This window comes from Erithacus rubecula, assembly GCF_903797595.1.
Source record: "Erithacus rubecula genome assembly, chromosome: 1".
Lineage (NCBI taxonomy): Eukaryota > Metazoa > Chordata > Aves > Passeriformes > Muscicapidae > Erithacus > Erithacus rubecula.
Window position 1 is genome coordinate 56205197 of NC_136658.1, and position 14921 is coordinate 56220117.

Genomic DNA, 14921 nt, shown 5'->3' on the forward strand with positions numbered 1-14921 from the left:
ACCTTTCATGTTTTGGAGTAATTTATGTATGAAATCCTTTACATGCTTCTGGTATTGGTTTTTTTGGGTTCATATTTTGTTTTTTAAATTAGCCTCAGAATAAATATAATTTCTTAAATAATTTCTTTAGGGAAAAAAGGTTCATGCACTTAAGGTGTTAACTTTCATTATGTATCACTGAGTTTGTTCCTTACATATCATTTTGTGCTTTATGTTATTATAGATTAAATATGTGTTTCCATTGATGTTTTTATCACTCTTACCCGTGGAGTTTGAAAATAACCTTTCAAGAAAATGGTTTTATACCATATGGATAAAATACATGCATCTCTGGTTTTAAGAGACCAATAGGATGGCTTACATTTGTTCTCTCAGGACAAGTGCCTGATAATGTTGGAATGGTAAAAAAGTGATTGTGAGTAATAAGTAGGAGATTTTGGAGTGCTGTAGTAAGTCCAGATAATAGCAAGACTGCTCTAACCTTCCTGTGAAAAAAGGAAGCAATTGAAATAGCTAATTGAAAAATGAAGTAGAAAGATAAAGTTATTTTAAAATGGCTAGTTAAACTCTTCAGCTAAGGAAAATATCCAAATTTTGGTAAAAAAACTGACTAAAGAGAATACTACAGAATGCTATAACTAAGAAGTGGTACTCCCAGGCTGATCAGTTAGGAGAAATAATAAATTTGAAAATGCAAATCTGTCAAAATTTCCAGCAGTTAATGAAATGTTTGTGTTAAAAATATCAGAAGCTTGTACTGATTATTGAAGGTTATAATAGAAGTATTTCCAAGCCAATTCATGCTTACATTATGCTTTTTTGGAACATTATTATAATTTTATTGATTATAGAAAAAAAGTGAAGTTATACACAGCAGCCATGGGAAACTAGCAACAAACTGTAACTCTTAAGACTGCTGTCTTGTCACTGGCATTTCAGAATCTGTTAAACCTATTTCTTTTTACTCTGAGAGCTCTGTTCCAATTTTTTTTCTTCCTTACTGTCTTTCTTTGCTTCTCTTAGGTTCGCAAATTTGTGGCCAAGGACAGTGCAGGGCTTCGTATCCGTAGCCACCCTTCCCTTCAGAGTGAGCAGATAGGCATAGTGAAAGTCAATGGATCCATCACTTTCATTGACGAGGTAATCAATAAGACATTGCTGTTGAAAATTGAGCTAAGATGTAAAGCTAATTCATGCAAATAATGGGGGTTTTTCCATGCTTAAATGTTGACATACACAACTTAAGATCATAAATTGCAAAAATCTAAATTTACTAATTTAGTTTTTCAAGCTGTCCTTTCCTTTAATTTACTTACTTCAGAACCTGTGTAACAAACATTTGAGACGGATACAAGGAAAGAAAATTCCTAGAGTTCATCTTACAGTAATAACTCTTAAGATTTAGCTTTTCACTACTTACTATTTCACTACTTACCATAACTCTACACAAAAATTCAGATGTAGATGTCCTTCTTATTGCATCTTTCACTTAGATGTTTGAAAGATCACTACTAGTATGTTAGACTACTCTGCATGTATTTTTCTTACAATGTAACTTCATATGCAAGGAATATTTTTGCCATTTACCAGCAGTGGAAAGTACCAGTCATACCAGCAATGGGAAGATGAGAAGTGGGGCATTTATAAAGCTTATGAAGGCTTGACTTTCTTTGCTCTTTTATTTCAAAGCAATTCTTATTACTGCATGATCCAATTTAAATTTACCTTCACACCTTGACTTATAAAAAGATATGCTTCTCCATTGCTTTGGAATTCTGATTTTGTCAATATTCCTCTTTATATCTACTTATGTTGTATCAGCATTGTAAGGCTCATTGCTTCTTTGCTGCTGTTATCTGCCTGAAGTCTGTTAATCCTTGCTAGCTACAGAACAGTTACAGGAGGGCATGGCTCGTTCTTGTTGCTTGTTTCCCATAGATCCACAATGATGATGGTGTTTGGCTGAGGCTGAATGATGAAACAATAAAGAAGTATGTTCCTAACATGAATGGTTACACTGAAGCCTGGTGTCTGTCTTTTAACCAACATCTTGGCAAGAGCCTTCTGGTACCTGTTGACGTAAGTAAAAGGTGCCTTTGAAAAATATCCAAAAGTACACTCTATCCTCATTACAAGACTTTCTTTAATTAAGGCTGCTAAAAGTACTGAGGTAAACAATATTTCAGTTATCAAATACAACTTTTTATGTGTTTGCCTTTTGGAGGGCTGCTTTGTAATGAGGGTGGAGTGTAGAAAGATATGAGGCTTTTTATGTTGAGGCCTCTTCTCCTGGAAGAGAAACAGAAGTGCAGGGACTGCTGTAACAAAAGCTGACAGTATTGATTGTGGTCTGCACCAGGTGTTTCTGATGCTATTTGGGATTGTCTTTGAAGTGGTCCACTGGTGCCATGATTTCAGAGGAGGCTTGCAGCCTTCAGTGAATCAATGTAATTGATGCTTTAAAAAAAAAAACAACCAAACAAAAAGTTCTTTAGGCTCTGGGTTTTGTGCATGTTTTTTGTGAGTTTTGTACCTGAATCCTTGAGTTACCACTTAATTAGTTAATCAAAGAATCCCAGGGCTTCAAGACAAACATTGAATTTATAATGAGAGTAAACCTAATTTATTTGAATAACTTTAATGGTGATCATAATCACTACGGTTTAAAGGTTATGCCTTTTCTGATAACTAATTACAGTTTTTTGAAAAATGTGAAAGACAAAAAAGGAAAAATTGTATTATCCAAACCAGTGTTTCTCAAAAAATTCATGAAAATGCATGCCTTTCTGGCTCGTTCATCTGTTTTCATGCATTCCCCTGAGTGGACAATATCTTGTTTTCTTCTGGGAAGAATGTGAGAATCAGATCTAGTTGATGCTGCTATTTAGATTTGATTTATCATGTTATCTGAGTGACCTGTGCTGATATTGAAGATAGTTGAGAGCTATTTCATTAAATTAAACACTGCAACCATGAATATCACACTGTTCATGTTTTTTGGTAATACAAAAACTGAGTGAAATTGGGCTAGTTGCTAGTAGCTAAATCTGGAAATTCATAATACCCTGTGTCTGTTCTGCCAGACACTGTTACATGATGTGAATCAGTCTTCTTGTCTATAAATCATTTGTTGACATATTTCTATTTATGGATTTCTTTCAATACAATCCTTGTCTGGGAAATTATTTTAATTTTGCATTTGGGAAGCAAATTATTTCTGTACTCAGAAACAGTCACTCAAATATGCCTGTCATCACAGTGTTTTTCTAGTCTCTTGTAGAATATTTGAAAACATGATCAAAATTAGATTGTTTAAAATTTTGCCTGTATTTTTTTGCCTTAGAAATTGGTAGCTATTATAAAATTGCTGTATTATACTTCCATGAAATATTAATATTTCTGTGCAGTAGTTGTGCAGCTCACCTGTGGTAAAAGTGAGTTCATCTTGGCTAAGTAACTAACTTCAGTAAATGTTGTATCTCTAGATGACTATTATAGTCTGGTAGATTTTTTCATAGTTGTGTGGTCTTTTGGTTGTTTGGGTTTTTTTTGGTTTTTTTTTTTCAGTTAATCTTCAATATCTTGTTGATATTCCCTTGTTGAAGGGAATATTTTTGAGCTCAGCAGTTTGTCTGTGGTTAGCAAGAACTTATTGGTTCGCATATTTCATACAGTTCTGGTGTACATGTAGTTCTAGGGAAAAGCATATGCTGTGCTCCTTGAGAAAAGCCTGAAAAGGCATGTCTGCCATGAATAACTGAACACTGAATCTTGACAATATAATTTTGAGAATTCAAATTTCCCATGAATAAGGAGGTGAGGTACAATCAAATGTGAAGAACAACATTCAGTTTTCAAGCTTTTAATTCTCTGTGTCTATAAAGTTCAGATAAAATATCCTCTCTTCGTTTTGTGTGTTTTTAAACATTCTTGTGAATTAGTTTTGCTGCCATTTAGCCTGTTAGAAGCTCTTAGATATGCTTAATTATCTTTAGGGTTGCCAGTCACATCTCTTGACTGACATAAGTTAAAAGTCACATGCTTTCTTAGTTTCTGCTCTGTAAGTGGCAGCCAACATAGCATAAGGATTATGAAAACAACTCTTAAAACAATGCAGGCATGTGCAAGAAACATGTTTTGAGATAATTTCAGAAAGGTTTCCTTCCATGGCTCTCATTTTGAGGTTTTTAAGAGGACTTAACATGTCCTGAAACTATTTGATTTCATTATGACTATATATTAGCAGTAAGATTTGCTGATTTAATTCATATAATAAGAGGAAAAATGAAAAAAATTAGTTTTCTAGCATTTTCTTTCTTAAAGGTGACAAAAAGTAAGTCAAGGTTCAGAGGCTGACTTTTGAATGCCTTAAGTCTTTACAGCATTCTAGTCTAGCATGTACTGCTTTCTTACTAGATACTTCCTCTGCATAGATACTGCTTTCTTGGTAGGAAGTCTTAAAACCTTTTTTATGATGACGACTAGGTTGAAAATATTTCAAATTATACTTATTCTCTCTGAATTGTCCAAAAAAAGGACTGTTTGTAAGTTGTCAAATTTGATTTTTGCAGTCCTCTAGAGAATATTGACTTATGTCAAAAAGGATCTTCAATTAGGTAATAAATGCTGAAGTTTTCTTAGATTAAATTGTGATATAATTCATATCTCCTCAATCCTGTTGTTTTGAGTAGCTGAATGACATGATGAGCAGAATGCAGTAAAAGAAATTGTCACTGTGTGAGATTTTTTGGAGCCAAGCTGTTCAACCAGTTTTGGCCTGATAGGAAGACTGGAGAAAGTCTCTTGTGTGACTGAAAATGCACAGGGAAAATCAAATGCCTGAGTTAGGCTGTGTATTCCCTGTTCAAATATGTTATGTCACATTACTTCTACCAGACTCCATTTTCTATTCAACTCTCTTGAGTGTGCAGAATTGTCATCTTCAAATGCATTGCTTTTTCATGTTTAAATATACAGGCTTAAGTAAATAAAATTTCTCAGTACATTTTGGAAAACATGTAAAAGCTTCTTTTAAAAGTTTTAGTTACTCTGTTTCTTCACTGTGTTATGGAACAGTGAGCAGGTGAACAACAGTACAGGTTCTCAGCAATATTAATTATGATATCTTTCCATCTTGGTGTGTATTTTGTATCTGCATTTTATATATGTTTATTAGCTAGGTATTAAGTTAACTAGGTATTTTATGATAAAGCAAACACTGAATATTGTGGATCTCATAAATGCACTATCTCTATTTTTATCAGAGCTATTAAGATAAGTGATCATAGGAAAGGAGAAATCCATGGTAGTTAGCAGGTTTTATTTATTTGGTCATTTACCTTCTTAGAAAATCTTCAGCTCTTCTTCTGTTTCTCTTGTCCTTTCACAAGGAATTACTTTACAACCCATGATCTGAAATTGTGCATCCAATCCATTGTGGGTAATAGAATTATGAGATTGTGAATTTAATAGATTGTGACTTTGGATAAGCTGTTTCCATCTCTGGTAGCTATCTTTCCTTCTGTCTTACGTGTTCAGGTATCTGTTTTTGAAACAATACTTGTAAAATTCCTTATGTAGAATTTACTACAGCTATTTATTCGTGCTTACACATGGTATTTAGTAGAAAGGTACAGTGATAAAAACAGTGCACACTAGGAGGAAATAGAAATTTATCTTAGAAATTTATCCAGAATTTGTCTTTTAAAAAAATCACATTCTAAGTAAGTTCCCATTAGTTCATTTTAAATTTCAAACTTTATAAGAAGGAATATTGTACCCTGGTGTACCCAGCTACAAGATTACATTCCCCAACCAGCACAAGCAATCGAGGATTGAGAAATTGCAAGTTTTTTAAACCGTTTTGCAATGGAAGAAAGAATCAAAATTAGTATGTAGGCTCCAGTGCTTGATCACAAGCTCAGAAAGCTGAATATTCTGTGGAAACACTGAAGGACATTGACAAAAGATTTCTTTTAAGCATGATGGAAAGCAAGACTGTGTTGGATAAAATGTCAAGATAATTTTTTAAGATAAGTCTTAGTTTTGAAAAATAATAACTGAGGTTTAAATATTTCCTAATGGTCTAATGATTTTTCATGGCAAAACAAATCTTTTTTTTTTAATCTCTGAAACTTAAAATTTATTGGGAAAAGTATGAATTTCTAAAATTAGTTTTAGATCTTGGAAAGTAAAGTCTTGAAGGAAAGCATTAACTAAATCTACAGATGATAGCATAAGGGCTGAATTCAAAGCTTCTGTCTAGTAGTTGCTTCAGAATGAAAACTTTGTCGTCAAACAGATGCCTGATCTATTTATCTAGACTAGTATACAGTGTTAGAATATCCAGGAAGTTCTCAAGCTCACAGAGCAAAGGGGAGCTTCTAGTTTGATCTTCTTGGTGTTTTTAGGCCAGCATAGTCCTGCTTCACTGCTGTTGGTTTCCCTTATATGTTTGGCACAGAGAGCTATATGATGTGGAAAAATAGATCTTTTAAATGATACCTAAATATTTTAGGTATGAGTAGCCCATGTTTCTCAGTGGAAGTCCATCAGAACAAATGAGATGCTGCAAAGTAATTGAATCAGACAGTTTAAGTAGGTTGGGTGCCTATGAAATACACTCATTAGGCACATGTAGGCTTTTTATAGTTGCTATAATTTTATGCCAAACTGATAAGCCTTTACTTTGCTTGTCTCCCTGTCTAACACCCTCCCACCTTCCCCAGTGCCCCAGAGCTTACATCACTAGTGCATAGCAACCTCCTTCAGTTCTGGGTAAAGGAGCGCAGTTCTAAAGAAATGCTGGTGTTGTGACAACTTCCCTCTCTTTGTCAAAATGGCAGATATATTGAACCTTGATGTTTGCAAGCAATATATAGTAGATCATTTGCTTCTATCCTGTGATAAAAGTGTAGATTTACTTACTTTTAACGTTAGTACTTTTTCAAGAAATACAGATGAAGCATGCCAAGGTGTTTTGTACTTGCTTCTGCCTGAAAGGATTTACTGCCTTATCTACTGTTAAATTTTCATGTGGCTGCTGAGCAGGGATTTCATTTGATTCCCATATCAGGATGGGATAGGGAATTAGATTTTGATACTTCTACCCATGTGGATGAAATGGGTGCTTTGTCAAAGGGATTTCATCATAAATATGATTGTTAGTACTGCTGTATGTATACTATTCTTTCATTTGACAGAAACAGTGAAAATTTCTTAAAAATTACTAGAAACTAGCTTATGGAGAAAAGATGGCTTCTTTTTCATGTTTTTCAATTATTAAAAAATGCTGTCCTCACTGTACTGTGGGAGGAAAAATCAAACAGAACAGCAGTGCTTATTTCTATAGTGTGGGCAGTTGGTTATAAAATTAGTGATGTCTGTCTGGCAGCTGTATTTGGTTTATGATTACTCATAGCAAACTAGTTAATGCATTGTATGTTTTACAAAACAAATGAAATGTTAGCAATTGTTCTCCATATAGCACTGACATTTCTGGCTCTGGTAAAAAGAATGATTTTGATGTGCAAACTGGTAAAATCATGCTGTGCAAGTAAACTCCTTTCTGCAACAGAGAGTTTAGTCCTTCTACATCTCCTTGATTCTGACTGGGTGACAAAAATTCTGTGTGCAGTTGTCCTGCACTGGTTGAAATCATCTTTCAGAACAGGAGACCATCTCATTAGAAAACTGGCTTGTGACGGGACCAACTACTGCTTCTTTGTAACAGAAATGAGATTTTTCTGTGTGTGAAGTCTCAAGCTTTGTAAGAGATGTCTGGCTCTTAATTTCAGTAAATGGCATGACACACTACATCCATTTTGAGCTTTTGACATACTAAACTGTTTCTGTGTAATGGATGATTTGCCATGGTGAGCAATGGACTCAGGTGACTTGATTAGGAAAACAAAACTTTCCCCTTTTGCAAAATATTCTACTAGTAAATTTACTTCAGGAGAAAGTTTGCACTGTAGTATCTTGAGCTTCTTCCTCCAATATTTCTTTGTTCCCATTTCTTTGTTGATATATGTCTCTTTTTTTCAAACTTTGTTGCTCAGAATATCTTTAATGCTAGCCAAGAAGTAAGGGATTTGGACTTTTTTTCATGGACTTCCAAAGCTTTACCCTCTAAGGTGAGTTAAATTACAGGAACAGTCACACTGTACCTCATGTTTTCAGAATGCACCTTATGACTCAACTTTATGCTGAATATTCTTTGAAGTCTGTTTTACTGTGAATTATTTTTATAGGAAATAGCAGATTTGTGTTCAGTGATGTATCTCTGTCTCTTTCTTCTAAAATGAGAAAAAAATACCAGGGCAGATTCTTGAATTTTTATTAATTCATGAGTAGCACTTTCCTTTTTTAACTAACTAAATCAGAAATTCAGAGAGGTGACCCAGTAACATAAGAAAGCTTTTCATTCTCCTTTAGAGCAGAATTTACTGGTAAAATTTTTTCTGTGTTTGGAGGCTCCACATAAAAGTTGCAGCATCTAATGTGATGATATTTGTGTGAGTAAAGACACAGATATTTGGTAAATACTCTGCCCATTCTTAACATTTGGGTGGTTTTAGTTATTTAATTCTATAACAAGATATGTTATGTACAGTTAAGCTGTTTAAATTGACTGTAAAAGTGTTTATATAAATAACAGATCTGTAATATTTTGAGATGGATGATTTTTTTTTATTAACTTTGTAATGAACACGATAACATGTTGTGCATTTTGGCTTAGAGATTTTAAAACCTGGTTGTCCACTGATCTTTTTTCCCCAGAATAGCAGACTTCATTATGTCAAGATCTAAACTATGTTTAATTTTTTTTTTTCTCAAACCAGTTTATTTCAGCTTGAATTAACTTGCTTTGTAAGTTACATATTTACATAGCAGAATCATTTTTGTATAAAGGCTTCTTGAAAAAAATTGCTGTATTAGTCTGAGTACAGTGTACAGACTTCCATGCCAAAAAAAAAGGTTAAAATATGATAATTAAAGAGATCAGAGGAAATTGCATTCATTTAAAAGTAAATAACATAACCAGAAGTTGGGTTTAAACCTGACAAAAAATGTATTCTTCTCACAGCAGGAAGTGAACTGCTGGAAGGTGTTTTTAAATTGTCAAGGCAATTGTCAAGGCAGAAAGTATCAGCATATTCAGACGAAATAAATTTTGAGAAACTAGATTCATAAATAAACACTAAAAAAATAGAGTATGCCCTGTAGCATCCATAATAAAAAGGTTTTAAATGCTGTTGGTATATAAGGAACAGATCAGTAATAAAGATTTTTATGCTGCTTCTAAAGAGCATCTCCTGTTGCAGAGCACAGTGGACTGAATGTGGTGAACCGCTGGCTTCATCCAGTAGGATATTATGTAGTTTGTAACTTTCAAATGTTCCTTTAAAAGCACCTGTGACTTCCAGTGTAATAGAACTTGCTCCCACTTCTTACTTGCATTCTTCTGAAATAAATGCACATTTGTTACTCCCATGTTTTACAGCTTTTTATACAAAAACTTTAAGCTGTTGCTGGCTGAAAAATCTATGCTAATTATTCTCTTCTTTTAGTAACTATTTTTTTTACTTCAAAGTGTTTTCTTACTTAAGGTTTGGATATATATTTAATCAGCAAATAGTATGAGGTGGAATGAATTTGCTGGACATTTTATTGTCATTGTGGAAACAATAAATTCACACTAATACTTACATGTGCATTTAAAATCTGTGGTATTGCTGTTCCTCTTTTGTCATAATTTTGCCTTGACTCTAAATTAACAATATATTCCAAACATAAAATCAAAAAAAGAAGCATGTCTTATGGAGGTAATACTGAAATTCCCTTTCCATAGCCCCAGACTAAAAAAATTTCACAAACAGAGCAGGAGGAATGAAGGTGTATCCTGAGAAATGTCAATGAGGATGAAGTGAAAGCAGTTAGATTAAATAATTTGTATCTAATGTTAGATATGAGCTATTATTTTTATATAAAGGGTTACATTTTTACCACTTTTGCTTTAAGAATAATGTCAGGAGTAATTCAGTTAATGATAGTTAGTTGTTCCACACTGCCCACTAAAATTAGCATCATAACTAGAATCTTCTTTAGCTTTGAAATTTACCTTTTGTAGTCCTGAAGTAAGTATTTGTTATCTCAGAAGTTTAAAGATGGTATTAATAGATTTTATTCTGTTATGTTTTGCCTTTTTTTTAATTTCTCAGGAATCTAGGTCTAATGCTGATGATTTTTTCAAAGACCTAAGTTCACACTGCCCTCAGGAAGCAGTGATGCAAGAACAAGACATGCCATTCCTTCGAGGTGGACCTGGAGTGTACAAGGTAGTGAAGACTGGCCCATCAGGTCACAACATCAGAAGCTGCCCTAACCTTAGAGGTATCCCAATTGGAATGTTAGTTCTGGGAAACAAAGTCAAGGCAGTGGGCGAGGTATGGATCCTTGTAGCTTCAGTTCATGTCTTCATAGATACCAGTATATAACAGTAGTAACTGCAACAAAAGAATCTGCCTCTGTACAGGTTTGCTTTTTCCCTCCTATGATCAATACTGGCCTTTGAACTTGGTTGATATCATGAGTACTAATGCAGTCTTTTGCCTTTTTGCATTCATTGGAATAATGTTAAAATTGCACTGCAGTTACCTGTGCTTGCTAATGTATTTCTGTTACAGTATTCTTTTAAAAATTGTTTCTTGATCTACTTTTTTGTCCTATTCTTTGAAAGAATTCTGTTTCATTGACAAAATGTTTTTCTAAGACCTAACCATTTCACTAATTCTTATTTTTCTGTACTGATTGTACTAACTTATTTAGTTGCTGAACTATTGTCATTGTTCTGGGTTGTCCAGTTATGGTGTTTTATGGTTAAGAAGGGCTTAAGGATGAAGTGTGTCATGCTATTTCCTAAATATAATATCAGGAACAAAATTAATGCTTGTGAAAACCTTTCATGTATATCTTGGTATTATAATTCTCCTGTTGCCACTATCAATTAGAAGGTGTATTTTGGTGACTATTTCCCTCAAGTTTTTATTTAGGCTTATGTGGACTTAGTGAAGTTGTGATGTTGGTGTTTTGTTTCTTCTGAACATAAATGGGTCTAAAGTTTTTGGTTTACTCCTAAATGTAAATGTGCCATAAATAGGTTTGGTACTTCAGTCTGCCTCAGGCTGTGGCCTTATTTTAAGAAACTTTTTTGACATTTGTTTTGTAATAGAAAGATTGGAATGTAATGTGTTTTCCAGATACTGTAAGTAGTTGCTGAATCATACTACTGATTTGTTTGAGAAGTCAATAAATTTTGCTTTTTTATGTGTGTGCACCAGGTGACTAATTCAGAAGGTACGTGGGTGCAGATGGATAAGAACAGCATGGTAGAGTTCTGTGAAAGTGATGAAGGCGAGGCATGGTCATTAGCTAGAGACAGAGGTGGAAACCAGTACCTCCGACATGAAGATGGCAAGTGGTTGTTTTATTTTTTTTAATTAACTTAGAAATAATAAGCAGTCTGAATGGGAGAAGTAAAGAAGGATCTGAGTTTTGAACAGGTATAACATTAGTTTATGTATTTTCACTTGAGTTACGTTGCTCAGTCAGACTTAAAAGCTGTTTATACACATACTTTAAATGATTTTTTTTAAAAGCAGTTAAAATATCTCCTTACGATTTCTTCTGTGCTGGTTATGATAACGGTCAATAATTTTAACCATCTTTTTTCTTTTAGCTGTCTGGGTAATTTTGCATCTGTTTAATAATGCATCTGTTTTCCAAAAAGTGTCTTCATGAAAAGTTTTGACCTCAGCAGTCATATTCTGTTGGTGTTTTTATGTCAGCCTATCATTTCTTCATTTGAATAGACTCTGCCATTTTTTTTGTTTTGGCATTTAGTGCTGAAATTCATTTCACACATAGAAACGCTTAGCAATTATCATCACATTACTGTATTAGAACAAAGTGATTCCTTGCTAAAACATAAGTGTTTTCTGTAGACTGTTGCAGCTTGACTTTCAGGTATAAAACGTTCTGCAAAGAAGGGAAAGAGTTTTTCATTAAATATATAAATGTTTACATAATTCTTTAAGCACTTCCTTAGAAGTAACAGCTTTTCTATTTTTAGTTGCCTGATAATGTCAAGTGCTGGGGTGCTCAAAGAGCCCAAGTAGATTCCAGAAACTAAATAATTGTGAATTGGAACAGTACCTTATTGTTGAAAGCACATGTATTCAATAATAGGGTTGATAAAGTCATAATTTTTTATTTTTATACAGGGTTGTTTGCTTTTCCAGTAGCAAATAAATTCTCTGAAATTAAATCAATTAAGCAGTATGCAAAAATTTCCATTCCAGAGTGCTTATTTTGAGAAATACGTTTAAGTAACTTGACAGTATTTTGCGTTTTTAAGTAGTCTTTTCATCTTCAGCAATTGACCTATCATTTAATATTGTCTAAAGTTTGTCAATGTGTGTGGTCTAAGAAAGAATTCACAAATCAGGAAGACTTTAAACAAGACTCTTGTTTGAAGGTGTGTCTTTAAATTCTTGATATTTATGCACTGTTACTGAGGGACATCTTAATATATAGCATTGCTCTCACAGAAAAACAGAAATTCAAGTTCCAGGCTTTGAGGACAAAACTCTGTAGTAGGATTTCTGCAATACAGCTCATAGAAATGCCATCTTAGAAACTTTCTGATCCAAATCCTGTGCCTCACTATACCAATTTTTAATTTTTCCTAGATGAGTCTCTTTTTACAGTAGGGTCAAGATAGATGTCTCTTGTGCATCTAGCTAAAGTAGTTCATTCAGCTGCAATTACTGAAATTTTTCAACCTGTTCTAGGTTCCTAGTGCACCTCGGTGCCATGTAAAACTTAGTGAGCTTAGGCCATATCTGAAGGTTATTTTAAATTGATTGTTTGTATTTGTCGTGCAATTATTGAGAAATAATTTTTCACCAGTTTCAATGCTTTTGCTAGAGGGAAATAGTAAGGATCTGCAGGAGCTCTAGCTAGATTTGCAAATGTCTATTTTTTATCCATGAATAGCACTGTATTTCACATTACATTCATATTTTCATTATTTAATAAAATTATAATTAAATTACCATAATGAGGTAGGATTTCTGTCAGACAAGGCAAAAGTCTAAATAACTAGATCTGTTAGCCAGGTTTCTAGTTAAAATACTACAGCAAGATCTAGAGCACCCTCTGATTAAAAAATTCTAGAACCTTTCTTTTATAAATTGACTTTAAATTTCCAGCTTTCTCTCTTGTAATTTGTTTTTAACTTGAATATGTTATGTAAACAACATATTCAACTGAAATAACACACATAACTGAAATGCAGTTTTGTCCTGAAATGCAGTTTTTTAAAAATTACTTTTTGAAGAGTTGTGATTTTTTTTTTTTAATTTAATCCATGTTAATTTTAGTATATTGACAAGGAAAAAAAAATAAGGTGCCAGCTCAAGCTTTTAAACCTACATTTAGGTAGGATATTTCTTCTGAGTGCTTTCTTCTTATCAGTTGGAATGGTATTTTGGTATTTCTCTGTAAATCTAAATAGTCAAGTGGATTCTGTCTCATTTATTATAATTCTACTGTAGTTTTTAATGCTATTAAATACTTAAGGTTGGTTTGGGTTGAAGGTTGCTTTAGTGTCATGCAGAAAGCAAAATTATAATACATATTTACAGATACAAATAAATCTGTCAGGAAAAAAATGTCTTGTATCCCATGAACCATCAGGGATAGCCAATATGAAATGTTTATTAACTCTTGAGTTTGCCACTCTGAAAACTATCCTTTCTCCACCTTGCTTTGTCAAAGTGATTTTAACAATTGCTATCCAAAGAATAAACACTGCTGAATGATGTTACTGGAAAAAACAAGTGTCAAATAATGGCATAACTGTCAGCAACTCAGTCACACAAAAAACAGTCTACATGGTATTAAGTCCTCTGTCTTTATATTTTAAGAGCATGAGTTCTGAAGAACACGTGGGTTTTTTTGACAAGAATTTAATCAAGAGGAAGAGTCTATCAGTGGAAATAAATATCACTCTTTTGCTTTGTGACTCATCTTTCTAATGTAAATCTGTTATTGACAAGTCTAACTCCTAAGTGATGTGTTTTTTTTACAGAGCAAGTCCTTCTAGATCAAAATGTGCAGACTCCTCCCCCAAGTCCTTTTTCAATACAAGCTTTCAGTAAGGGGACAAGCTGTAGTAATGGACAAGGGTTTGATTATGGCCTTGGAAATAACAAAGGTATGTTTTTGCACTCCTTTTTTTAAAATTATGTCTATCTTAACTTTGCTTGTTTTATTACTCATTTTCTGCTATTTTAAGCACCAGAGGTCCTTTCCAAAGCAGTAGTATAATTAATTGTATGCTGTTAAACTGCTTTTTTCTCTGCTTTATTTTCACTCAGTCTTAAGTATTCTGTATAAAAAGGATCAACGACGATTTGGAAGTTAGTTGTGGATTTCTGTAGTGGAAAACTGAAATGCGGAAATGAAAAATACATGTAAAACAAGATTAGAAAATTATTTGATTTAGAAAGCACATGTTTTTAAAAGTCCAGAAACATTTGTCATCTGCCGTGCTAATTTTTTAAGTGCCTTTAATGGTTGATAAGATGAAACATGCCATTTAAAAATTGTTGTGCAATTATAAAAAGGAGTTGTAAAACTGAAGTTACCTTCGAATCACGTGGATACCAGTTACAACTGCTGGGAAAGAAATAAAATCTAGTTTCTTTTACTGATATAAAATAGTTGTTTCTTTTCATAATGGCTTATTTTGTTAGGAAGATCTAAACACATTATATAAAAAAAAAATACACACATATATATATATATAAAAGGCATAAAAATAAACTCAATCTGCATGCCTTCTATTCATTTCT

The 14921-nt window shown here is 33.3% G+C and overlaps 1 protein-coding gene across 1 annotated transcript in view; it reads left to right on the forward strand.

Annotated features, from left to right (window-relative positions):
- Positions 1-14921, forward strand: part of MYCBP2 (MYC binding protein 2) — a 173487-nt gene that overhangs the window by 116828 nt on the left and 41738 nt on the right. Inside the window, exons 51-55 of the mRNA XM_079304272.1 lie at positions 1024-1140; positions 1939-2079; positions 10224-10448; positions 11343-11475; positions 14156-14281. Of these exons, the coding sequence (XP_079160398.1) occupies positions 1024-1140; positions 1939-2079; positions 10224-10448; positions 11343-11475; positions 14156-14281 (742 nt within the window). The remainder of the gene's footprint in view (positions 1-1023; positions 1141-1938; positions 2080-10223; positions 10449-11342; positions 11476-14155; positions 14282-14921) is intronic.